Raw genomic sequence first — 27,558 nt, 5'->3', positions numbered from 1 at the left:
ATAAATTTGTATCTAAATAGGAAATATGATGTCTCCATGAATCTTTACAGAGGCCACCAAGCAGCATGGCAGTTTTATGTCCTTGGGTAAATAGTAACAAAAGCCAGTTGTTCACAACATGAAATATGATGTAGTTCAGAGGCAGTTTGCCATAGTGTAAGAGTAAGGGCTTCGAAGCAGGGTTGGACTTTAGGTCACAGCTCATAGCACATTGGCCCTGTGGTTTGGACCAGTTGCTTCTGAGACTTAGGTTTCTCAGTTGTAAAATGGATGTACAAATACGTATCCCAATGAGTTATATGAGGGTAAATCACATAGTGCTTTTAAAGGACAGGCACATGGGAGAAATTCGTGTATTTTTCACTGAATCAAGTTACAGTCTAATTCAATCTCAGGAGAAGCCCTGACTCAATTCTGGCCATCTTCGTGGTCTCCTAGTCAGTTTACACTGACCCAACACTAAAATTCCTATAGCACATTTTGAGGAGGTCGTTATGAATACCATTATGCCCTAACCATTTATCTCTGAGGTCTTCAAAACATATACATCAAAAATATGGCAATTTCATTCAACATCCCTGTGCTTCCATCTTTGAGGGGAGCCAATCTAGGTGTGCTGAAGGTATTATTTTGTTTCCTTGTCATTCTTATATTGATATAACTAAAATTATAACCTGGGTAGAGAATATCAGAGCACTGGAATATTCTCCATCCCAGAGGGAGATTCAGTCAGCAAGTTTATTCCTTGGCCAATTTACACTGGGGATAAAGTCTATGCCTTCTCTAGGGCCTTAGCCTGTTTCCATAAAAAATAAAAACAGGAAATGCCCATTTTTAAATGATTATAGGGTTCTCAACGGTATCATTATACACAGCCCCAAATTCCTCCTACTGTTGGCCAATCAGTTATTCAACTGGTTGGAGAGAGACATCATTGATAACATACTGGAAATTAGGGGTGAGAAATGGAATATTTCTTGCCATATCAGTAAACAAGGAAGTCCCAGTCATCAGTGACTGCAACCCTCCAATGTGCGTTGGTGAGCCCTAAGGGCACTCAGGAAGGAGAATACCTGTGATCTAGCAGCCATCAGAATGGCGGCCACTACCTAGGTGAGCCCTGAGGAAGGAAGCTCAGGATGTGAGAACAGGATACTGGCCCCAGATAGCTGAGATGAGTATGAAAGGAATGATTTCAGTGAGCCCAGACTCTTGCATCTTTCCATACAAAGAAAAGTTAAGTTAGGTTACCTTTTGAATTAAGTTAACTGAATTCCTTGTTAGGTTACCTAGTTTTCTTTAATTAACAACAATCTTCAGATGTTCAGACCACCTGCCCTTCGTTAACAAAACTTCTATATAACCTGGCTCCTCAGCTCCTTGGAGCAGTTCTCTTCCTGGTTACTTGAGATTCAGTCTCCCGGCCTTGAAGTCCTAAAAATTCCCACTGAATGAACCATAACTCTCAACTTTCAGGTTGTTAATATTTTTTAGGTCAACGCTAGGACACACAGAAATTCAAGGCAGGATAGGGACATAGGAAAGAATGCACGGCACGACCCTATGAGAATACAACCACTGTCTGTCTTCAGCTTTTGCAATGCATCCACCATGTTCTGATAGTTTAGGAAGTACTCAACTCTTTCTACGGAGAAGGCAATGGCACCCCACTCCAGTACTCTTGCCTGGAAAATCCCATGGATGGAGGAGCCTGGTAGGCTGCAGTCCATGGGATCTCGAAGAGTTGGAGACGACTGATCGACTTCACTTTCACTTTTCACTTTCATGCATTGGAGAAGGAAATGGCAACCCACTCCAGTGTTCTTGTCTGGAGAATCCCAGGGACGGGGGAGCCTGGTGGGCTGCCGTCTATGGGGTCGCACCGAGTCGGACACGACTGAAGCGACTTAGCAGCAGCAGCAGTAACTCTTTCTAAGCATATCAGGATCGTTGAGTGATTGCCCATCTCATCCATATACATGTTTGCTCTTAAGATCTGGCCCAGCACACTATTTGGGTTTGGCGTTTTGTTTGTTTTTAGTATCTGTTTACCCACACACAGGGACTCTGCATCAGGTCTTCCTCCGGCCGTAGGAGACTTTGTTTACAGTATTTATTGTTTTGGTTCTTTGCTTTATTTTGGCTTTCTGGGAGTTTTAGTTAATTCCTAAACAAGTTTTGATTTCATACCAAAGGGGAAAATATTAAAGAATAATAGAAACTTGAGATTTCAAAGATCTTTATGAGCTATTTTATATCAACCATCCTTTTCATGCCTCCTCCACACCATTCCTTCGAAATCATTCTTTAGCCTGCATGAAAATACCCAGCATCAGGGTATTCTTTATATGCACAGCTATCTTGTTCTATTTTTATACGGTCTGACTTTTCTGATCAGAATTCATAGAAACTGACAGAGCGTTCTCTTTTACACTGAATTAAAATAGATCTTACTATGGCTCTTCTCAATGTTCCTCTGTTTTATAGTATCTTCATAAACTCATACATTTTAATATATTAATACTTGAAGGTTTCAATTCATTGCAGTTAATACTCTTATTGGTGCTTAAATTGTACCCTATTTGGCCAATGTGATCTGTCTTCAAGTTGGCTACTGGGTCATTTTGACATAACGCTATTAGTCTTTGATAACTCCCTTGCACATCTCTTCACTAAAGCCAAGAATTAGCCATTACTCTAGGAAGTCCTATTTCATTTTCAATTACTTTCAAAATCATGTTTGGGAGAAATTTCCTTCTTTGAATGGTATGTTTTTTTCTGGTTATTACAGTCATACTCTTTTTGGTAAAAAAAAAAAAAAAATACTAAAAGAGATTTTTAAAATAGTTAGAACCACCAATACTGCCATCATCCAGAAATAATCAATGTTAACATTTTATCTCCTCAACCATCTTCCCATTTACAATCCTATGTCATGCTCCTCCTTTTTCTAAACAACAGGAAAAGAGATAATGGTGAAAAATAGTTGCCATTTTAAAACATTTAGGCAAAATCAAGTTGAATAAATATTTGAGCTTGTTGACTATTCATTTTAAATCCTCATATAGCTAATTAAACATCCAGAGCAAATTGATCAGTGTCAGAAACTTTAAATTTGGGTACTTTGGATTTTGCAAAAGCTGTTTTGCTACCACTGTTGACAGATTCCTAAGACTGTAAAGCTGCAGGAATCCACCGGAAGGCAAACAAAACTATATGTTCAATGGAAACGAAGAGGGACCAAAATGAAAAGTCATTACAGAGCCAGAGAGTATTTTTAACTTTGTCAGCCTTTCATTTGTAACACATAACACAGCTCTTACAATATGTAAAGCTGGGATAATTAATTTCTGGAGGGCTATATAGAAAGCCCAGTGAATCCATGGTAAAGAATTCTCCTGCCAAGCAGGAGACCCAGGTTTGATCCCTGGGTCAGGAATGTCCCCTGAAGGAGGAAATTGTAAACCACTCCAGTATTTTTGCCTGGAGAATCCCATGGCCCGAGGAACCTGGCAGGCTACAGTCCGTGGGGTCACAAAAGAGTCAAACGTGACTTAGCAACTAAACGACAACATAAAAAGCCCAGATCACTGTTAGTGGGCCTCTAAGTCCAGCCCAAATTAGAGGTTTGTCATTGTTTCCAGTGAAAAGTGTTTTTTTAAAGATTTTTAGTAGACTGGAAGAAAACTAAGAATGGTGATTTCTCTATGATTTATAGTGCCTTTAAACATAAAGCAGAAGGCAACATTATTGACAAAATAATATTGACTATTTAGAGATCTCTAATATCTTTGTTTTCCCAAGTGATTCCAATGTGAAAACAGCTTAGGAGTTGCTCCTTCCCCCGTATCATTGAATCCATTTCACCTGTAGCTTCTGTGGCTGAAGGACTGAAGTGACATTTTCTATTAACCTTTGTCATGCTCCCCCTTGCTCATAGATTCTTTCATGTCCAAGAGGCTTTATTGTCTATAGAAATATTCCCTATTCTTTGTACTTTGTTTTACAGTTCAATATCTTAATCTTAGGAATTTAGCATTTCTATAAACATAAAAAGAGTAAACAGAAAAAAAGAGCAAATATTTTTGTTTGTTTTGTTTAGTCACTCAGTCATGTCTAACTCTTTGCAACCCCATGGACTATATAGCCTGCCAGGCTCCTCTGTCCATGAGATTCTCTAAGCAAGCATACTGGAGTAAGTTGCCATTTCCTCCTCCAGGGGATCTTCCTGACTCAGAGGTCAAACCAGTGTCTTCATGTCTCCTGAATTGCAGGCAGATTCTTTACCGCTGAGCCACCGGGGAAGTCCAATATAATAGTCTTATGAATTAAGCATTTCAATAAACATAAAAGAGCAACATTAGAAAAAAGAGCAAATATTTATGGACTTAAAAAATATTCACAACCTAAAAGTTGAGAGTTATGTTTTATTGTGCGGGAACTTTTGTGGCTTCAAGCCCAGGAGGCAGCATCTCAAGTAACCCCAAGAGAACTGCTCAGAGGAGACAGGTTATATAGAAGTTTTGCAACAAAGGTCAGATAGTCTGAATGTAGAAAGCCAGATATCCCAAGTTAAGGAATTTAGTGGTTTTTCATGTATGGAAAGATGTAAGAGTCTGGCTCACTGAAATCATTCCTTTGATATGCACCTCAGTTGTCTGGGGCCAGTACCTTGTGTTTTCACATCCTGAGTTTTTTCAGGGCTCACCAGCTCACCATCCGTGGTAGCTTTAATCACTGATGACTGTGATATCCTTTGTTTACTGATATGTCAGGGAATATTCCATTTCTCATATTCCTCAATGGTTCTCAAAGTGCGGTCCCCAAACCAGCAGCATAAGCAGTACATGGCAGCTCATTAGAAATGCAAATTTTGGGGGCCCCTAAAACAACAACCAGACCTACTGAATCAGAAACACAATTGGCTGTGTTCTAATAAGCCCTCCTGGTGATTCTGATGTTGTGTTTAAGTTTCAGAGCAATTGCTTTAAATGGTCACATACTAACTTATACAGCCACTAAATCAAATACATATTAAATGAACAAAACAAGTCTCATCAACCATTTAAACACTGATTGCAACTTAATCAAATGCTCTAAAACATTTAACTTAATCATAAGCCTAGCATTTCAAATTTCCTTGAATGCTCTAAATATTTTAAAAAGGAAAATATACACATAAAATACCGCATTGATTAGAGAGCTGATTAATTTTTTAACAATAAAACTAAGCACAATGCTATTAATATCATAGATTTAATTTTGTTTACATTCTTGCCCCTACTTTTATTCTTATCCTTACATGATCCTGGAATTTAAATGCGTGTGTGTAATTCTAGCAGACTGGAAAGAAGAAAAATCATCTCAAGAGGCTAGAAATGCAGATTAAGCGGATTGGTGATCACTTAATTTTGGTTGGATTCGGGAACTGCTTGCTAAGTTCAAGATGAATTAAATTCAAGCTGCCATCCACTAACTTGAATATATTTTTATCACCTAGTTTTCACTTTTAACAATGGGATCTGCTACTGGTTTCCTATTACTGCTTTAACAAATTACCAAGGCAATGGCACCCCACTCCAGTACTCTTGCCTGGAAAATACCATGGATGGAGGAGCCTGGTAGGTTACAGTCCATGGGGTTGCAAAGAGTCGGACACAACTGAGCGACTTCACTTTCATGCATTGGAGCAGGAAATGGCAACCCACTCCAGTGTTCTTGCCTGGAGAATCCCAGGGATGGGGGACCCTGGTGGGCTGCCATCTATGGGGTCGCACAGAGTCGGACATGACTGAAGCGACTTAGCAGCAGCAGCAGTGACTTAACACAAGATTTATTATCTTACACTTCTGCAAGTCAGAGGTCTAAAATGAACCCCCCAGGGCTGTGATCGTTCAGGAGGCTCCAGGGGAGAATCCAATTCCTTGGTCTTTCCAGCCTCCAGTGGCTGCCTACATCCTATGGCACATGGTTCCCTTCTTCCATATCAAAGCCAGCAACATAGCTAGCATCTTCTCTTCTGACCTCCCGCTCTGCTTTCTCTCTCTCTCTCCTTTTTTTTTTTGCCTCACTGTGCAGCTTACAGTGTCTTAGTTCCTCAACCAGGGATTGAACCCATGCCCCCTGTAGTAGAAGCACAAAACCCCAACCTCTGGACCACCAGGGATGTCTCCCTCCTGCTGCTCTGTTATAAGGAACCTCTCTCTTAGATTAGACCCAGCCCAGGATAATCTCCCCATCTCAAGATCCTTAAATGAATCACACATGGAAAATTTCCATTGTCATGTAAGGTAACACTCACAGGCTCTGGGTATTAGGACAAGAGCGTCCTGTGGGGGTAGGGGGCTTATCCTGTCTTCCATAGGATCCTTGCTTCTGTTTTTCATACGAATTCTCATTTATTAAAGAAGTTAAAAGATGGGGTGTCATTCAATTTTTATTTGTTTTCAGTCTCTGGCAGGACATGACTCATTGTAATATTTTTATGCTATATTAACCTGGCCTGGTTTCAATGTTTTAAAATATATGCTTTTCTGATTGGCATTGTTTTATAATTAGTTGGGTCACCAAGAGGTTTCACTCCCAGAGTGACAGGAGAGTGAGTTTGAAAATTTAGATTTCTTCTTCAGGACAGTAAACTAAATATTTATTTTGGAATAAATGGTTGTATCATCTTTCTAATTGGAAATTGTATATGACAACAGGTGCTAGTTAGCTGCAGGATTCTTCTTCTACATCACTTCATGTAAGACCACAAATGCTGATGGGGCTTTTCCATTCATGTTATAGCTTCTGCTATTTCTAGGACAATTTGACTTCTAAGTTGTCTTAATTATTTGTGGTTTACACAAACTAAAAATGGCAGATATCTATACTTTATGAACAGAAATAACAAAAACCCACAAAATATCCATCTGTATCTACACAGTTACATATAAGCATTTTCCTACTTACTTGAGTAAATACATTTAAATGCAATGGTAATAGTCATCCTTCTTTGACATTACAATTATATTTTTGTACATTTTCTTTACATTCAGTCTTTTCTTATGAGCTTCATGGCCTTTTTATAAGCACAGCTTGCTTTGCTTAATGACTTTTGCTATAAATGCTCACAACTTGACAAACGGTTAAGCTGCTCCTTTTTTCCTTTTAGCACTGCCCCTGCTATTTTAAAAATATCTTTGGCTTCCTAGCAACAACAGGGTGTTACAGACTATACTGATTTTATCCTGCCGAGGGACATGGAATTAACTAGCCTCTGGTTTGTGGTTCCTTTTTTAGGTATAGCACAATATTAAGACCAAAATTCGGGCACTAGGGATGCTTACAAATGTTGAGGGGAGAAAAGATTATAGCTATTGCTCCTGCCATGGCAGCTCTTGGTAGTAACTGAACTGAACGGAAAATACAGTAGACCCTTGAACAACACAGGAGTTAATCCATATACAACTTACAGTCCACCCTCTGTATCTGTGGTTCCTCAGCATCCAGGGATTCAACCAACCAGGGATTATATTCTAGTACTTACTGTTGAAAAGATGCACGTACAAGTGGACCTCTGCGGTTCAAAGCCACGTTGTTCAGGGGTCAGCTGTACTTCTTTTATGTGTATGAGATCTTGTTCTTTCCAGCATAACATATTGTGTTGTTATCCCTTACTTTTCTTAAAGTCTGAGAGTTCAGCCACTACCAAGACTTTCTTCCTCTACACTGATCCATTGTTCCACCCAGAAGCAGAGTATCCCACTCTTCTGCCACCTCCTCACTATCTCTGTTTTCTAGGACAATTGCCGGGGTCCTGCCCTGGCTGATCCAGGGTATTCGAAGCGGGGACGGCATCGGCGACCTATTTATTTAAATATTTTATCAAAGATATACAGAGTAATAGGATGAGGATAGCTCAGTAGGAAAATTCAGTGGAGAAAAGAGGCTGAGTAGCTTGGTTTACGCGGGAGACCAATAAAACTTCAAGACAAGAAGTTTGCACCACTTACGTAGGCCACAGGCGTCCTTCCGTTCTCCCGAAGGAGAGGAGACACTGAGGCCTCCCCGGTCGGATCTTAGAAGCCCAGGCATAATTAGTAAGCATGGTGGGTTCCGCGCTCCAGATGGAGACTCAACCAGAGTGAGAGAGAGAGCGACATGGGGAGACCAGTATTTCGAGAAACTGATCCCAATTCTTTATTTTCCATGGTCTACTTTTATACACTGAGATGTTATGCAAAAGTCACGCGGGGTCAGCAGTCCTGACTTTTATCAAAGTCAGGTGCTTCATACAAATGTATACAGAGGTCTTAGGGGTGTTACATCATCTTCTGGCCAGGGGGGCCTGCTGACAATTTATGACCCTCTCCTTGTGACAGCGGTCAGTCAACCAGGACACTTATTTCTCCAGGGCTGATTATTCTCAAAACAGACACTACCCAAATAAAGTTACATTCCTATAGGGTGAGGGTGTAGTGGGTTTTAGTTAAGGAAAGAATTTACTTAGCCTAAGGTCTAACGTGATTAATATCAAAGGTTAATACTTATTTCTTCTATACATTCATTAATGTGTGTAAGGGCAGGGGATGTGGAGACTTAGCAACAAACATTGGCTCAACAAATGAAAAACCCTTCACCAATACAATTTCTAATCAGCCCATTATACTTATACTAATAGTTTTCTAACTTTTCTAAGGAACCTGTTTTTAGAAGGTTTAAAGCATCTCGTGCCTCTCATGGTTGGGAGGCTGTGAGCAATCACATGTGGCCGGACAAGCCTGTCAGGCAGGCTAGAGAACCTTCAGAGGAGTTTGTAGGTTAAAACACTCTTATCACGCCCAGGAATTATTATTAACTGGAGCTCTAAGTTAACTCCTTCTCCGAAAGAGGTGGTGGGGGACAGCCCCCCGTAAAGTCAGAGATGTAGGTGAAAGCACAAAGTAGTAAAGTAGGCAGGCTCTGGTTATGGGGGTAGATGCTCGAGGAGTTCCAGGGGGACTCCTGAGGCTCGTTCCCGCCTTTGCGTATGTCGAGCCTCCTTCCTCATGACCTTTGTCACGGGCGGAGTACCTCACTCTGGCCCCCAACAGACAATGGTTCTCAGCCTTGTCTGTAGATTGGACTAACTTGGAGAGCTTCACAAATATGGATATGAATCCCCCACCACAGCTTCTGGTTTAAACTTCCAAAGGGCTGAATATGGCATCAGCATTTGTACACCTTCATAGGTGATGCTAGTGTTCAGCCAAGGTCAAGAACCCTTCTAGGAGGTGTTGGGCAACCTGAAAAAGCAGACCAGTCACTATTTTATGAGACTATACCATAAAGGTCCCAGGGATACAAAGTCCATGTTATAAACAGGGCAAGTAAATACCTGCTTGCCTGTTGGCTTCTTTGCTTCCAGAACTCTTGGGATTGTTCAAGGCAGGGAACGATAACTGCCCTTTTTCAATATTCTTGAAAATTTCAAGTGTATAGGGCACTGACTTCTCCAGTTACTCTCCCAGTGTTTCCCTTTGTCAGCCTCACCTTTCTTCAATCTTTCCTAACCTTACTGTAATTCAAAGCTTTCAAAATCTTTCTCAACTATGAGATTAAGATAACATTTACAAAACAGGGCATTGTAGAGTTCATGAACCAAGAGGTTGGCAGCCCACAGTACTAGCTCCCTAAAACTATCTGAGAGGCTACAACAGAAGTCAGATCAGTTTTTCTGACTGGGAGATTCCAGAAGGTCAACTGCAATCTGCTAATCCAGATTTTTTTTTTTAAATCCCATCTCTACACACTGAGGGAAGTGATGCACATTTAAAGATGTCCTTTGGGGTCAAACACTCCTCTACTGCTCTCTGATAGGATTTTAACTATCATAAAATTAACCAATTCTTCTGAAAAAGGAAACTGATAATTGTTTATAATTATAGACCTTATTGGAATATCTGCTGCTGCTACTGCTGCTGCTAAGTCGCTTCAGTCGTGTCCGACTCTGTGCGACCTCATAGATGGCAGCCCACCAGGCTCCCCCATCCCTGGGATTCTCCAGGCAAGAACACTGGAGTGGGTTGCCATTTCCTTCTCCAATGCATGAAAGTGAAAAGTGAAAGGGAAGTCGCTCAGTCATGCCCAACTCTTAGCGACCCCATGGACTGCAGCCTACCAGGCTCCTCCATCCATGGGATTTTCCAGGCAAGAGTACTGGAGTGGGGTGCCATTGCCTTCTCCGATTGGGATATCTACTGCCATCTAAATAACTCTCCCAACATAGAGTTAAAAACCTGTATTCTGTAATATGAAATGTCAGTATTTCTGTACTGTGAAGGAAATTTGTACTGCGATCTTGAAAAAAGGGGAGAAGATTTAAAATTCTTTTAATATGATAGCCTATGTCTTAGGACTATGGTTCAAAAACTTTGAAAGGTTATCTGAGTTACTTGGGGAACTTGGTAAAAGTACAAAGACCCGGCCTACTCTGTTTCAGGAGCTTGGACCTCTGTGGTTTATTATTCACTTAGTTCTAATATACACCCAAGTTTGTGAACCATTGCCTCAGGGCATGAGATTGATCAAGCTAGGTGGTCACTCTAAAGATGGAGGCCTTAATGGAAGAGAGTAAATGATTCATTTTTCAGGATTTGAGGTGCTTTTTTCTTTCAACTAAACTAGAAAGCATTCTCTGCCAATGAGATTGTAGACAAAGTCCTCTGTCACTGTGGGCTGTCATCCCTTGATCTCTTGATTTCTGCGGAGTTGGGTGAGGCTGGTTAGGCTTCAAAGAAAAGAATGGATGGTACTTTTGAAAATACGGTGGCATCAATTTCCTCTTTATAAGGAATCTCGAACTTTAATATGCAAATGAGTCACCTGGAAACCATGTTAAAATACAGGTTTTGATTCAGGGTGGGGCCTGCAATTCTGCAGTTCTAATAAGCCCCAGGTTAGATGCTGATACTGTTGATTTGAGCAGTGAAGTTCCAGCTTTGGTTCTTAACCTTGGTTGCACACTGGAATTTCCTGGGAAGTCTTAAAAAGTGCTGATCAGTAGGTTGCATCTCTAGAGATTATATTTTTCTGATGAAATTGATAGAGATTATGGCCTGGGCCTCAAGAGTATAAGGAATTCTCTGGGTGACTTTCATATGCAGCAAAAATGGAAGATCCTGATCTTAGTCAACCATCAAACATCACCCATTTCACAGGAGAAACTCTTAAGTGGCTCTTCTAGTCACCTCTTTCAAACTGCAATGTACAATGTGCTTAGACAGCTCAGAGCACTGGTTTGCAAGTCTTGACCCCCTCCCCTGATACCCTGCCATACGAATATTTCATCAGAAGTTTTAAAATAAGAAAATAAAGACAACAGAGTCAATTTCATAAAGCTAAATTAATTCAAGCTCAAGGATGATTTTTGAGATTAAGTCATTTACACATTTTTGTTGTTAAAATGTCTTTTACTAAATGAAGACATTAACATATTTTATATGTTTATTTGTTTGTTTCTCATGTCCTTAATTTTCTAAACGAAAAGTTAGAAATTTTATGTTGATTGCCATATGGTTTTAGAAATTTTGCTGATCCATGAAATCTGAAAATCTGGAAGCTATGGGTATGAGAAATTAGGAAAATATGAGAAAAAAAAAAAAAGTCCAAGTACTTACAGTGGTAAGGACTCTGCACTTCCACTGCAGGGGTCATGGGTTCCATCTCTGATCGGGGAGCTAGGATTCCACATGCCACACATCTCAGCTGAAGAAATAAATCCAAGTCTAGAAAATATTGTTGCTGGAATATGATTTTCAATCTTTGATTGTATAATCTCTTGGATAAAGGAATTTTTTTTAGCGGTACTTGAATTTTATAAGCACCAACAGTTTTCTATGGACTGAATTCAGTCCATATCAGTTCAGTTCAGTTGTGTCCAACTCTTTGCGACCCCATGGACTGCAGCACACCAGGCCTCCCTGTCCATCACCAACTCCCGGAGCTTACACAAACTTATGTCCATTGAGTTGGTGATGCCATCCAGCTATCTTATCCTCTGTCATCCCCTTCTCCTCCCACCTTTAATCTTTCCCAGCATCAGGGTCTTTTCAAATGAGTCAGTTCTTTGCATCAGGTGGCCAAAGTATTGAAATTTCAGCTTCAGCATCAGTCCTTCCAATGAATATTCAGGACTGATTTCCTTTAGGATGGACTGGTTGGATCTCCTTGAAGTCCAAGGGACTTGCAAGAGTCTTCTCCAACACCACACATAGTTCAAAAGCATCAATTCTTCAGCACTCAGCTTTCTTTATAGTCCAACTCTCACATCCATTCATGACTACTAGAAAAATCATAGCTTTGACTAGGTAGACCTTTGTTGGCAAAGTAATATCTCTGCTTTTTAATATGCTGTCTAGATTGGTCGTAGCTTTTCTTCCAAGGATCAAGTGTCTTAATTTCATGGCTGCAATCACCATCTGCAGTGATTTTGGAGCCTAAGAAAAGAAAGTCTGTCACTGTTTCTATTGTTTCCCCATCTATTTGCCATGAAGTGATGGGACCAGATGCCATGATCTTAGTTTTTGGAATGTTGAGTTTTAAGCCCGCTTCTTTACTCTTTTCCACTTTCATCAAGAGACTCTTTACTTCTTCACTTTCTGCCATAAGGGTGGTGTCATCTGTATATCTGAGATTATTGATATTTCTCCCAGCAATCTTGATTCCAGCTTGTGCTTCATCCAGCCCTGCATTTCGTATGATGTACTCTGCATATAAGTTAAATAAGCAGGGTGACAATATACAGCCTTGACATACTCCTTTCCCGATTTGGAACCAGTCTGTTGTTCAGACATATAAAAAGGATTAATTTTCCAAATATACGATGATTTAAATACAAATCCATGAAATACTTACTAAATACATACTAGCTTTAGTTTTTATACAGTTTCTTTTGACATGGTAATATCATCAACTATTTTTTGATCTTTCACCATGAACAAGGCATCATACTATGCATCTTATGTAGGTTATCTCATATAACCCTCACAACAACACAATGAGATAGATACCATTATAATGGCTTTCAGTTCAATTCAGTTCAGTCACTCAGTCATATCCGACTCTTTGCGACCCCATGAATCACAGCATGCCAGGCCTCCCTGTCCATCACCACCTCCCGGAGTTCACTCAAACTCACATCCATCGATGATGCCATCCAGCCATCTCATCCTCTGTCATCTCCTTCTCCTCCTGCCCCCAATCCTTCCCAGCATCAGAGTCTTTTCCAATGAGTCAACTCTTCACATGAGGTGGCCAAAGTACTGGAGTTTCAGCTTTAGCATCATTCCTTCCAAAGAACACCCAGGGCTGATCTCCTTTAGAATGGACTGGTTGGATCTCCTTGCAGTCCAAGGGACTCCCAAGAGTCTTCTCCAACACCGCAGTTTAAAAGCATCAATTCTTTGGCGCTCAGCTTTCTTCACAGTCCAACTCTCACATCCATACATGACCACTGGAAAAACCATAGCTTGACTAGATGGACCTTTGTTGGCAAAGTAATGTCTCTGCTTTTCAATATGCTATCTAGGTTGGTCATAACTTTCCTTCCAAGGAGTAAGCATCTTTTAATTTCATGGCTGCAGTCACTATCTGTAGTGATTTTGGAGCCCAGAAAAATAGTCTGACACTGTTTCCACTGTTTCCCCATCTATTTCCCATGAAGTGATGGGACCAGATGCCACGATCTTAGTTTTCTGAATGTTGAGCTTTAAGCCAACTTTTTCACTCTCCTCTTTCACTCTCATCAAGAGGCTTTTGAGTTCCTCTTCACTTTCTGCCATAAGGGTGGTGTCATCTGCATATCTGAGGTTAATGATATTTCTCCCGGCAATCTTGATTCCAACTTGTGCTTCTTCTAGCCCAGCGTTTCTCATGATGTACTCTGCATATAAGTTAAATAAGCAGGGTGACAATATACAGCCTTGATGTACTCCTTTTCCTATTTGGAGCCAGTCTGTTGTTCCATGTCTTACAGATGAAGAAACCAAGTTATAGAGAAATTAAATAACATGTCCAAGGTCACACAGCTAGTAATTTAGAGACTCAAAATTACAAAGTCTAACTTATTATAAGACTAACTTATAATAACTAACTTATAAGGTATAAGGATACCTTCTAATAATGACTCTATATTTAATAAAACTACTATCATGAGAGGTTTTCCCTTTTTTGCCATTATAAAGAGTTCCTTAAAACTGAAATGACTAGAAGCCTCTGCTGTGGGGTTTCTGTTTAATAAGAAATAAGACATAATAATGAAAAAAGCAAGATTTTAAACAAAAAGCCATCCCTGTTATTTTTGTAAGGCTAAAACTTTAGCTGTGGGACCGCCATCACTCTGACACATGGAGAGAACTTAAACTCTGGATCCCAGATTCTCATTCCAGGTTTTTGTCATCTGCACATTTGAGGCAATGTATTATAATGGTAAGATCATGGACTTTTGAAATTAAACTGACTTTGGTTTGAAGATGAGTTCTTCCAATGTAATGAGTTGTGTGAGCTGGGGCAAGTTACTAAACTTCTTTGTATTTCAGGTCCTTCAGCTATAAAATTAGAATAGTTATATCCATCTTCACTGCCCAACAGAGACGTCCCATGTCAGGCAGAATGGCCCAGCTCTGGGGACCCCACTGTGCTTGGCCCTTGGTGGGAGCAGGCTGGGGAGGTTGTGGCCTTGACAGAAATGCTGTGACAGATCCCAAAGGTGCAGCACCTGGGGGCTGTCAGCTAATGGCACTCCTTCCAGAAGGTTCTCTCTTGAAAAACAATCTGTGTATTTACCTCCATGGTTGCCACACTGCTACTTTCTATTTTGTAGTGAAACTGCATACTTGAGGGGTGATGTCTCCCCTCCCAAATGCCACAATCCAGTTTACTAATTTTTCTCTATATATCTTGTCTTTGGTCTTGTCCCTTTCAACTTTACCAATTGTCATATATCAATTATAGTTCATCATTACAATTGATAGGCCCACAATTGGCTTCTTAGCACTGCAAAAAATACTACAATCAAGGCTAAGACATCAGGGGAACAACATCTGGCTTCTGTAATGACTACATATTTATCATTAGCTTTTAAACCTGTCATGTTGATAGGTAGTTGTAACAGTAAAAATCCTCGTGTATTAGCATTTCTTATGACTCTTTAAGATCCTAAATTACGAAGGAATCATTGAGCCTAATCAACTTGGATAATCTTTTCCTCATTTGCCACAGTGTGTTGTCTAGCATGACAGATGCCGTGCTGGCGCGAGTGTACAAACAATCAGATCTGGACCTCCTGGCTAAAGAAGCTTCCATCCCAATTGTCAATGGGCTGTCGGATTTGTACCACCCTATCCAGATCCTGGCTGATTACCTCACGCTCCAGGTTGGCTTACTTCTTTGCCTCACACAAGAGCAAAATCAATAAATAATTCCTAAGTAGCTCTAAATGGAAGCATTTAAATTGTGGTATTGGTGTTTTGTTTTCAAATAACATCTTGGCAGAGATGCATAGCATATGTGTACAACTTGATATCCAAGGAAGATAGGGCATTATTGAAAACAGACTAGAAGACACTTCAGTTCTCAAACCTTTGCTTTATGGGTGCCATATTTAACACAGTGGATGAACAGGGAGTGCTGGAGCACAGAAAATGGAAACATCTTTATGTCATGCATAATACGTCAGGTTCTATGATTTGGGAGTGAAGACTGATGGAGAGTGCTTTTAATATTCAAAATGGTAAATTACTAAATCACTTTCTGAGAAGAAGGCCATTTGCTATTATTTTAATAAACTGCTTAAGACTGGAGTTAAGAGCATGCAGAATTCATAGAATGGAGGTGCAGATTTAGGCATGTCCCTTCAAATTATGAACCTGAATAACTTTGAAAGATTCATCCTGTTGGGTTGGCCACAGCCAATCTACATAGTCTTGCCACTGGGAATCCTAACAACCATGGTTTCTGCATCTATGAACTATTCTGGGAGACAGGGCCAACTGGACAGGTCCACCTTGCTCCTCATTTGAATATGCCACACACATGTAAATGTGAGGTTAAACTCAATATGAAACTCTTGGGTGATGAAGATAAGATGAATGCAGAGAGGATATACTATGTTAGAAACCAAGCAGCTGTTACATACAACGTATGGCTTTACATATATGCCAGATAATTTAATGCTTCTCGCTGGGGTTTCATCATTACTAGTTTATATATTCATGAGGGACAGTGAAATGTTCTATTTATCATATTGTCCCCTGCAGGACCTGGTGCAATGCCTTTATAACAGACATGCTCAAAGTAGGAGTTGAATGAATAAATAGCAGCTTGTTAAGAGCATAGAATTTAAATCAGATGGACCTGGATTTACATCCTAGCTTAGCCCCTTAACTAATTTGTGATCTCCAAATTCGTTAGCCTTTCTCTTTTAAACATCTTAAAATCTTTACGCTTACATTTAAATCTCTTTACATTTGTAAATATATAAATGTATACAATATATGAAACCTACAGACACTTCAAGAAAAGTAAAACAAACACCCATGTGCCCATTATGCAGTTTTGGCAAATCTTACTTTAGAATTTTTTGTTTTTAAGTAAAATATTACAGGGACTTCCCTGGTGGTCTGGTGGTTAAGACTCCAGGGTTCCACTGCAGGGGGTGCAGGTTCAATCCCTGGTCAGGGAACTAAGATCCTACAACCCCATGCAGTGTGGCCAAAAAATATTACAGGTAGATTTCAAGTCCGCTGTGTAACTATCTTTGATCCCATTTCCTCCAACCCCTCAAAGACATTTTATCCTGGTGTTTGTATTTATGATTTCAAAGCATATGTTCATACTTTAACTGTCCATGTCAATATCCATAAGAAATCAAGTATATTAATGGTTTTTCAGCTATATAAACAGGAACATTCTCAATACCCATGCTATATTGTTCTAGGTGCATTGCATTTCCCCTTTCTTATTCTAATAAGTATAAGCTTCATAAAGGCAGAGGTTTTTGTCTCCTTTGTTCATTGTTATATCTCCAGGGCCAAGGACAGTGTCTGGACATGGATAGTTCTCAATTGTTGACTGAAAGAACAAATGCAACACAGATTCAGATTTGTGATATATGAAAATATTAATCTTCACATGTTCATATGATGTCTTGGCTTAAGATATTAGGATATTTTTTGGTGATTAGGACTTCCTTTTGGTGATTGTACCTTCATGTTATCAAATTGCTCTGTATAATGCAAAAAAAAAAAGTAGTTTCTTCATTCCAACAAAGCATTTAAAATCGAGATGTGGACTGTTTCTTTTATAGTAACTCTAATAATTGTTTCACAGAAGTGGATTTCCTCCTGGATGTAATTTCCTCCATCCCTTGCCTTTCAGGAACACTACGGCTCTCTGAAAGGCCTTACCCTCAGCTGGATTGGGGATGGGAATAACATCCTGCACTCCATCATGATGAGTGCGGCTAAATTCGGGATGCACCTTCAGGTGGCTACCCCAAAGGTAGGGAAACTTTCTGCCTTGAAACTAACCCCCCTTTGAAAGCATTCCCAGATACAATTACCTAGTGAAAAACAAACCTCTCTTCCATTCAAGGAGAGCACAGTTGAGGCTACAAAATTTAGGTTATGTTGCTATCCCTACTATTACAGCTATCCGGCCTCTTTTTTTTTTTTTGTATCCGGCCTCTTGAGTGTCCAATTTCTCATCTCTACAAAAAGAGATAATCTTGGCTGATGCCTTTCATCTTGTGAGTTTCTGTGTTAAAAGCATGTCTGAATTATCCCTTTGAATGCCCTGAAACCAGCCATTATGATAACTGGCTTTCTTGTGTATTGCTACCACAAAGGCTGAAGAAAATAATGAAATCCAGACAGCCTAGAAATCTCAATGCATGGGGAAGATGCTGTCATTGTTTGAATATTACAGTTTGGTGGAAAAAAATTCAATCTAATGTGAAGGACACAGTGATGGCGTCTGCATCAGCTTAGTGTTTCAAAACTCAAATCCAAGGGTCCTTCAGCCTTTTAAATCTGAATCCTGGCTGCGAAGCTGACCTACCCTACTTCCTGTCCTGCTGTTAATCTCTCACAGGATGTATGGGAACGGGAACAGGCCTCCTTTTATAGGTCCAAAGTAACCCTTTTGATATATAAGAAACTAGTAATAATTGTTGTCTGTGAGAAGTGAAGCTGGGAGGTTCAAGGTTAGAGGTAGGAGGGAGACTTTATTTCTGCAATATATCCTTTTATATGGTTTAAATTTCTTAACATGTAAATGTTTTACATACATGATTACATAAGTCCATAAATAAATACACTAAAATTAAAAAGTGCAGATCCTCCTAGGAGAAGCCCTATGTTACAAAACTCCCAGCTTCGAGTATAGGATTAATAGATGCAAATTAGTATATATAGGATGGCTACACAATAAAGTCCTACTGTACAACGCAGGGAAATATATTCGCTACCCTGTGATAAACCAGAATGGAAAAGAGTATGTATATTATATGTTTACATATATGTATGTATGTTCTTTTTATATATAATGGCATCTCCTTGCTGTGCAACAGAAATTAACACATTGTAAATCAATTAAACTTCAAACATTTTTTAAATTAATTTTATTTTTAAACTTTACAATATTGTATTAGTTTTGCCATGTATCGAAATGAATCCGCCACAGGTATACCCGTGCTCCCCATCCTGAACCCTCCTCCCTCCTCCCTCCCCATACCCTCCCTCTGGGCCGTCCCAGTGCACCAGCCCCAAGCATCCAGCATCGTGTATCGAACCTGGACTGGCGACTCGTCTCATACATGATATTACACATAGATACTCCTAGCCTCATACGGAATGAGTAGGCCTTTTAGAGGATAAAAACTAATCCTACAAGTGACTCATACACAAATCAGTTCTGAGTGATCCCCACAGAACCTTTTACATAACCCATCTCTACCAAATTCTTTTCTTCGTTACGTTTCTTATTGGTTATGATTTCTGATCAGGAGCCTTTTGGAAGAAAAATGCCCCTAAATAGAAGCCATTGCAGAAAACAAAGGACAGAATTGACCTTTCCGTTAAGGGACGATGATTTATAGTATTGTGCACCAGTGTGTTTCTGGCTGAGCATGTGTTTGCTGTTATCGCAGCGGTCAATGCTGTAGTTCACTTTGATAACCTAAGACGTTCAGAGGTGAGTGTATGAGGCCTAAAACTCACTCTCTGCTTCTGCTTCTTGAGTTTAAGATTGACTAAGGGATTTCTTTGGAAGAAATGATGCTAAAGCTGAAACTCCAGTACTTCGGCCACCTCATGCGAAGAGTTGACTCATTGGAAAAGACCCTAATGCTGGGAGGGATTGGGGGCAGGAGGAGAAGGGGACGACAGAGGATGAGATGGCTGGATGGCATCACTGACTGGATGGACGTGAGTCTGACTGAACTCTGGGAGTTGGTGATGGACAGGGAGGCCTGGCGTGCTGCGATTCATGGGGTCGCAAAGAGTCAGACACGACTGAGTGACTGAACTGAACTAAAGGGATTTCTAGGGACACGGGACTATCAGGAAGGCCACAGGCAAACTAGAGTGATCTGGTCACCCAAATATCATGTCAGGCACAGTGCTTCGAGCTGATCCAACAGGCGAGCTCTGGAGTGGAGGTTATGCCCCAGTGTTGCCCCAACCTGAGACAGGGAGGATGGGCTTTTATCCTTGGAAGCAGTCATTGGTCAAGGGCAGCATGGAGAGGTGGGTGGTGAATCCTCTGGCAATTTTTTTCTTTGTGCTTTACTAGCTTCAGATTTTATCTTTGGATTCTTTTTTTTTTTTTTTTTATAATTGGAAGATAATTGCTTTACAGTATGGGCTGGCTTCTGCCATACAACAATGTGAATCAGCCACAAGTACACATATGGTCCCCTCCCTCATGAACCTCACCCCCCACCCCATCCCACCCCTCTAGGTTGTCACAGAGCACCAGGCTGAGCTCCCTGTGCCCATACAGCAGCTTCCCACTTTGGCAGGAAGAGCAGCTGGGGAGTCAGAGGGCCATCTCCTAAAGAAGAGCTGAGTGTTAGGTATTAAAAGCACACTGATGGGGACGTCCCTGGTGGTCCAGTGGTTAAGAATCTGCCTGCCAATACAGGGGACACAGGTTCAATCCCTGGTCAGGGAAGATCCACATGCCACTGAGCAGCTAAGCCCATGAGCTGCAACTACTGAAGCCCACGCTCTAGAAGCCTGCACACCACAGCTAGAGAGTAGCCCTCACTCATGGCAGCTAGAGAAAGCCCTGGTGCAGCAATGAAGACCCAGCACAGCCAAAACTAAAACTAAATAAATAAATAAGTATATTTAAAAAGCACACTGAAAAGGGAAGAGGGGGCAAAAGATATAGATCAGGGTCCTCTGAGGGCCTCTGGGTAGAGCACCAGCATTGTCTGCTGCATCCTGCCAAAACCAAATGCAACAAACAAGGCAAAAGAAAATATTTTCCCTTCGTGTTCCTGCTGAACCAGTTCGAGTCAACGTACCCTGCTGCCTTAGTCTCCCAGGACTGCCATAACAAAGTCCCACAAACGGGGTGGCTTAACACAACAGAAATGTATTCTCTCACAGCTCTGGAGGCTAGAAGTCCAAAATCCAAGTGTTGGCAGGACAACACCCCACCACCACCACACATACACACACACACACAATGCCTCTAGGGGAGGATCCTTCCTTGTCTCTTTCCCACTTCCAGTAACTTCAGGCATTCCTTGCCTTGTGGCTGCATCACTCCAGCCTCTGCCTCCATCCTTCCTTTATTCCCATTTTCTCTGTCCATATGTTCCTCTTCTTATGAGGATATAAGTTATATTAAACCTAGACCAACCCTAATCCAGTATCGGTTTAGTTTAGTTGCTCAGTCATGTCTGACTCTTTGCAACCCCATGGACTGCAGCACACCAGGCTTCCCTGTCCATCACCAACTCCCAGAGCTTACACAAACTCATGTTCATCAAGTCAGTGATGCCATCCAATCGTCTTATCCTCAGTCGTCCCCTTCTCCTCCTGCCTTCAATCTTTCCCAGCATCAGGGTCTTTTCAAATGAGTCAGTTCTTCGCATCAGGTGGCCAAAGTATTGGAGTTTCAGCTTCAGCATCAGTCCTTCCAATGAATATTCAGGACTGATTTCCTTTAGGATGGACTGATTGGATCTCCTTGCAGTTGAAGGGACTTTCAAGAGATCTTCTCTAACACCACAGTTAAAAAGCATCAATTCTTCGGTGCTCAGCTTTCTTTTTGGTCCAACTCTCACATTCATGCATGACTACTGGAAAAACCATAGCTTTGACTAGATGGACCTTTGTTGGCAAAGTAATGTCTCTGCTTTTTAATATGCTGTCTAGGTTGGTCATAGCTTTTCTTCCAAGGAATAAGCATCTTTTAATTTCATGGCTGCAGTCACCATCTGCAGTGATTTCGGAGCCCAGTATTACCTCCTTTTAACTAAGTACATCTGGAAAGACCCTACTTCTAAAAAAAGGTCACATTCTAGGACTGGTGGTCCAGTGGTTAAGAATCCACCTAGCAGTGCAGGGTACATGGGTTCGATCCCTGGTCAGGGAACTAAGATTCCACATGCCCCGGAGCAAATTAGCCTCTATTATTGAGACCATGGAGAAGGCACTGGCGACCCACTCCAGTACTCTTGCCTGGAAAATCCCATGGATGGAGGAGCCTGGTAGGCTGCAGTCCATGGGGTCGCGAAGGGTCGGACACGACTGAGCGAATTCACTTTCACTTTTCACTTTCATGTATTGGAGAAGGAAATGGCAACCCACTCCAGTGTTCCTGCCTGGAGAATCCCAGGGACGAGGGAGCCTGTTGGGCTGCCGTCTATGGGGTCACACAGAGTCGGACACGACTGAAGAGACTTAGCAGCAGCAGCAGTGAGACCACATGCTCTGGAGCCCACACACTACAACTATAAAGACTGTGGCCTGCAATAAAAGATCTCACATACTGAAATTAAGATCCTGAGCATGCAATTAAGACCCGACACAGCCAAATAAATATATTTTTAAAAGGTCACATTCTGAGGTTCTGGTGGGGAATAAATGTTTGGAAGACATTCTTCTACCTAATACACTTGCCATGGAAGAAATGCCAGGTAGGCAGCATAGGGTGTCACCTTATTATATATAGTAAACTTTGGGTACTCAGAGAGCTAACTCTTATAAGAGAGAATTCTCTCTCATTCAGCAAAAACTGAGATAAAAGGTCAGATTTGACATGTGAATAAGGTAGTTCTTCATTTTATGGGAAAACAGCACGCTTTTGCTGCAAATCTAGTCTGAGGAAGGGCTCTATATTAATGCAAACAATTTTACAGATAAAATATATATTCACAATTATTGTTCCCTGCTATAAGGTGTTTTTGGAAAGGTTTTATTCTGTTGGAGAAATACATGATTTAAACATTTTATTGTATGTCCAAGATATTAACATCAAAGGGAAAAAATTCCAATGTTACAGAGTAATTTCAGTATTGTTCTTATGCAGAAACTCATTTAAATGATAACAAGTACTAAAACCTGGTTAAATCTGGGTGGGAGTAAGAGTTTTTAAAAGTCTTCTGGAAAGTCTGAAGTGTAGAAGGTGCTCCATCAATTTATAAGTAGACCCATTTCCTTTAAAGATAAAGCTAGCAGGTTTATTATAAATTTAAGAAGCACTGAAAAATTTCCAAGGCCATAATTAATCTATTTCTCCATCCTTTAACCAAGAGTAACTTACATGTTTGAGAAAACATAATTTTGTCCTGGATTGTAAAGTTATTCCATAAACTATTGATGGTAATGATTTTAACATTGTTCTAAGTGAGTATTTAGACTGAACTGGGTTTGTTAATCACCTTCATCTGGTTTTGAGATTTATGTCAAAGCCAATGAGTGATTTAGTACTGAAAGCTTAGCTGTGAGTAAAGAATTCCTCTTTGTATTCTCAGTCATGGCCCAATGCATTCAAGGTTGGGTGATTTTGTAATTTCCAAACCACTGTATTGGTTCTCTAAGTACTTATTGATTCCTTCTATAAGAATGATTATACTTGGAAGTATAAAACCTGCTTTCCAGAGGGAAGGCTGAATTTTCAGGGCAGGAGGTACCTGGGGTAAGAGCCAAGCCTCTTCATTTATGTTTACCGGTATGAATGGTCACAACATGAGTTACTAAATTAGCAAGCCTTTATTAATTAGCTATTTATGGCTATTGAGGATGATAAAGCTGCAAAAAGATCTGCAGGAATCATCACCATCTGATAGCTTCTATCCTCAAGAATTTTTTTATTGAGAGAAGGAACTATGATAGATAAACATGTGTAAATAACACAATTTCCAATGAATAAACCTGAACATCCCTGTTGTGGGCTGAGTTTCCTGAGAAGCCGACTCGGAGACAGGTTTCAGCCTACAGGTTGTTGATGCTGGCGTGCCCTTAAGAAGGGCGGGGAAGGAAACAGGAGAAATCAAACTGCGATGCAGGCCCGAGAGCAGCCTCAGCTGACCTGATAGAGAATTCTAGATCTGAGATGGTCATTTAAGTGTTGTCGCAGGTTGGGAGGAGGGAGTCAGGTTTTCATGTCCCCCCATCAATCAGTCCCTGAATGCAGGTGGCCTTGGAAGGGTATGCGACCTTGGGTGCATCAGCTCTCTGCAGCTGTGCCAGTGCCCAACTAGGGCTGACAGCTGAAAGCCACCTTCCAGCACATGCGCAGCAGCTGGAGCACAAGTCCATTATTCATGAAGGGGATCTGGGTGGCATACCACACCCATCGCTGTGCCCTACTGAGAGTTTATAAAAATGAGGCATAAATCAATTCTAAGAATTCAGGAAAATGAGAAGGATGGGGAAGCTGAGAATAATGATGGTGTTTTGACTGACGAGCCTTCCACTTGGAGGGTCTGGAGGTGGGGCTGGCCCAGGGTTTTGACAAAGGAAGAGCTGACATGTTCCAATAAAGACGCCCAGGAGGAGACAGAGGGGGAAGCGTTCAAGGGTGAAAGGCTGTGACGGCAGCAAAGGGCAAGACGTGTACAAGTATGACAATGAGATTGGTTTTCCTGCAGCAGATGTTGAGAAAAATTAAGAGAGACAGAAGCAAGAGATGTCGGTGGGAAGCCTTGATACCCTTAATCAGCTTCGACTTATGGAACAAGTGGTAAACATTGAAGGCTTCGGAGATTATTCGTGCTGCTGTGTATAGCGCAGATTGAAGGAAGATGGAAGAAGACGGGCTACCTGTGGGGTCTAGAAGAGCTGGGGGGCCTTCAGCTGTTTCCACAGTGTCCCCTCACCTAAGATCAGATCAGATCAGATCAGTCGCTCAGTCGTGTCTGACTCTTTGCGACCCCATGAATCACAGCACGCCAGGCCTCCCTGTCCATCACCAACTCCCGGAGTTCACCCAGACTCACATCCATCGAGTCAGTGATGCCATCCAGCCATCACATCCTCTGTTGTCCCCTTCTCCTCCTGCCCCCAATCCCTCCCAGCATCAGAGTCTTTTCCAATGAGTCAACTCTTCGCATGAGGTGGCCAAAGTACTGGAGTTTCAGCTTTAGCATCAGTCCTTCCAAAGAAATCCCAGGGCTGATCTCCTTCAGAATGGACTGGTTGGATCTCCTTGCAGTCCAAGGGACTCTCAAGAGTCTTCTCCAACACCACAGTTCAAAAGCATCAATTCTTCAGCGCTCAGCCTTCTTCACAGTCCAACTCTCACATCCATACATGACCACAGGAAAAACCATAGCCTTGACTAGACGGACCTTTGTTGGCAAAGTAATGTCTCTGCTTTTGAATATGCTATCTAGCTTGGTCATAACTTTCCTTCCAAGGAGTAAGCGTCTTTTAATTTCAGGGCTGCAGTCACCATCTGCAGTGATTTTGGAGCCCAGAAAAATAAAGTCTGACACTGTTTCCACTGTTTCCCCATCTATTTCCCATGAAGTGATGGGACCGGATGCCATGATCTTCATTTTCTGAATGTTGAGCTTTAAGCCAACTTTTTCACTCTCCTCTTTCACTTTCATCAAGAGGCTTCTTAGTTCCTCTTCACTTTCTGCCATAAGGGTGGTGTCATCTGCATATCTGAGGTTATTGATAATTCTCCCGGCAATCTTGATTCCAGCTTGTATTTCTTCCAGTCCAGCGTTTCTCATGATGTACTTTGCATATAAGTTAAATAAACAGGGTGACAATATACAGCCTTGACGTACTCCTTTTCCTATTTGGAACCAGTTTGTTGTTCCATGTCCAATTCTAACCGTTGCTTCCTGACCTGCATACAAATTTCTCAAAAGGCAGGTCAGGTGGTCTGGTATTCCCATCTCTTTCAGAATTTCCCACAGTTGATTGTGATCCACACAGTTAAAGGTTTTGGCATAGTCAAAAAAGCAGAAATAGATGTTTTTCTGGAACTCTCTTGCTTTTTCCATGATCCAGTGGATGTTGGCAATTTGATCTCTGGTTCCTCTGCCTTTTCTAAAACCAGCTTGAACATCAGGAAGTTCACGGTTCACATATTGCTGAAGCCTGGCTTGGAGAATTTTGAGCATTACTTTACTAGCGTGTGAGATGAGTGCAATTGTGTGGTAGTTTGAGCATTCTTTGGCATTGCCTTTCTTTGGGATTGGGAGACCAGAGTGAGCAAGCAAGGAACCTCGGGTGCAAAATTCATGCTTGCATGACTGTCAGTGAGTGCCTCACTGAAGTCCTGACCCTGCCCTCACCAAACAAACCCAAACACATATATTTCAGCGAAAACAGTACATTTGCTATGCAAAGGCAATTTCAAAGCCAGCTCCCTGCCTGCAGAACACTGGCTGGAGAGACTAAGATGTGTGTGCAGGCTCTTAGTATTTAGCTGAGACGCTGAGGGGAGGTTTCTCTGAGGAGGAAACATTTGAGCTGAGAGCACTGAGACCTGAAAGCATTATCCACATGGAGTGGATAGGAAAAAGCATTTCAGACCAAAGGAAAACAAAAGCATTAAAAAGAAAAAAACAAACCGCTTGTAGAAAGACTCTGAGACAGAAATGCAGTAAGTTGTAGACTTATGTATACAATCTTCTTAAACTATTAGAGGAACAAGAAAGGCGCTACCAAGAGCTGGAAAGCACCACATGCCGTTTATCTTTAGGACTAAAGAGGTCAAAAGTAATCAAAGCAAAATGGGGCAACTGATTACCTTTTTAAATTCCCAAAAGCACTCTTAAGCTTTCAAATTCTAGATGTCAACATCATATTCTACTGAACATGAGGAGTAGGCATGTTCAGTAGGTTGGGCTACGACTTAAAGCAGAAACAGGAAAGAGCAGGAATATTGTTGAAAGTGATGCATATATAATTAAAAAAAAAAAAACCCACACCAAATAACAGTTAATTCTTTCCCCTGCAGGGTTATGAGCCGGATCCCAGTATAACCAAGATGGCAGAGCAGTATGCCAAGGAGGTACGCTCCTTATATGTAAAGGTGTCATTGTCTTTGCCTGTTTCGTGAAGTTCTTTAACCAGCTTGCTTGTGTATGCCAGAACGGTACCAAGCTGTCGCTGACAAATGATCCATTGGAAGCAGCTTGTGGAGGCAATGTATTAATTACAGACACTTGGATAAGCATGGGACAAGAAGAGGAGAAGAAAAAGCGGCTCCAGGCTTTCCAAGGTTACCAGGTTACAATGAAGGTACAAATTGATGCCTCCCTGAAGGTTCATTAATCCCATTCATAAAGGCCACAATCAGCTAATCACTCAACCACTTTTGGGAGAGCAGACCGTCCTTTCCTTCCTTATCAAGGACACGCTGATTGTATCCCCCAGTGATTTCTCTCCTCCTGAAGATGAGCTCTGCCCTTTGGAAAGACACTTTTGTCCAGAATGAAGGAATTGAAACCCAGGCAGAAGAGAGAAGCCAGCCTTTCCCTCTCGCAACAGCAGAGGCATCAGAATGCTTGATGATCTGTTCAGATATACTAGGCGACTTCTGTTGCAAGTAGTTTCTTTTGATTTTAGCTCTAAGAAAAGCCCCATAGTTCAGTATTTCAGGCTAGCCCTTGCCTCTATTTTCCAAGGACTTTTTTTTTTTTAATTTTATTTTATTTTTAAACTTTACATAATTGTATTAGTTCTGCCAAATATCAAAATGAATCCGCCACAGGTATACATGTGTTCCCCATCCTGAACCCTCCTCCCTCCTCCCTCCCCATACCATCCCTCTGGGTCGTCCCAGTGCACCAGCCCCAAGCATCCAGTATCGTGCATCGAACCTGGACTGGCATCTTGTTTCTTACATGATATTTTACATGTTTCAATGTCATTCTCCCAAATCTTCCCACCCTCTCCCTCTCCCACAGAGTCCATAAGACTGTTCTATACATCAGTGTCTCTTTTGCTGTCTCGTACACCGGGTTATTGTTACCATCTTTCTAAATTCCATATATATGCGTTAGTATACTGTATTTATGTTTTTCCTTCTGGCTTACTTCACTCTGTATAA

General features: G+C 41.2%; 1 protein-coding gene across 1 annotated transcript in view; it reads left to right on the top strand.

The window, feature by feature from the left end:
- Positions 1–27,558, top strand: part of OTC (ornithine transcarbamylase) — a 76,549-nt gene that overhangs the window by 35,818 nt on the left and 13,173 nt on the right. The window contains 4 exon segments of the mRNA NM_177487.2: positions 15,244–15,397; positions 17,401–17,523; positions 26,464–26,517; positions 26,598–26,747. Coding sequence (NP_803453.1) covers positions 15,244–15,397; positions 17,401–17,523; positions 26,464–26,517; positions 26,598–26,747 — 481 coding nt within the window.

This window comes from Bos taurus, chromosome X, assembly GCF_002263795.3.
Source record: "Bos taurus isolate L1 Dominette 01449 registration number 42190680 breed Hereford chromosome X, ARS-UCD2.0, whole genome shotgun sequence".
NCBI lineage: Eukaryota > Metazoa > Chordata > Mammalia > Artiodactyla > Bovidae > Bos > Bos taurus.
The sequence above is the reverse complement of the archived record's forward strand: the minus strand, read 5'-3'. Positions and strand labels throughout refer to the sequence as shown.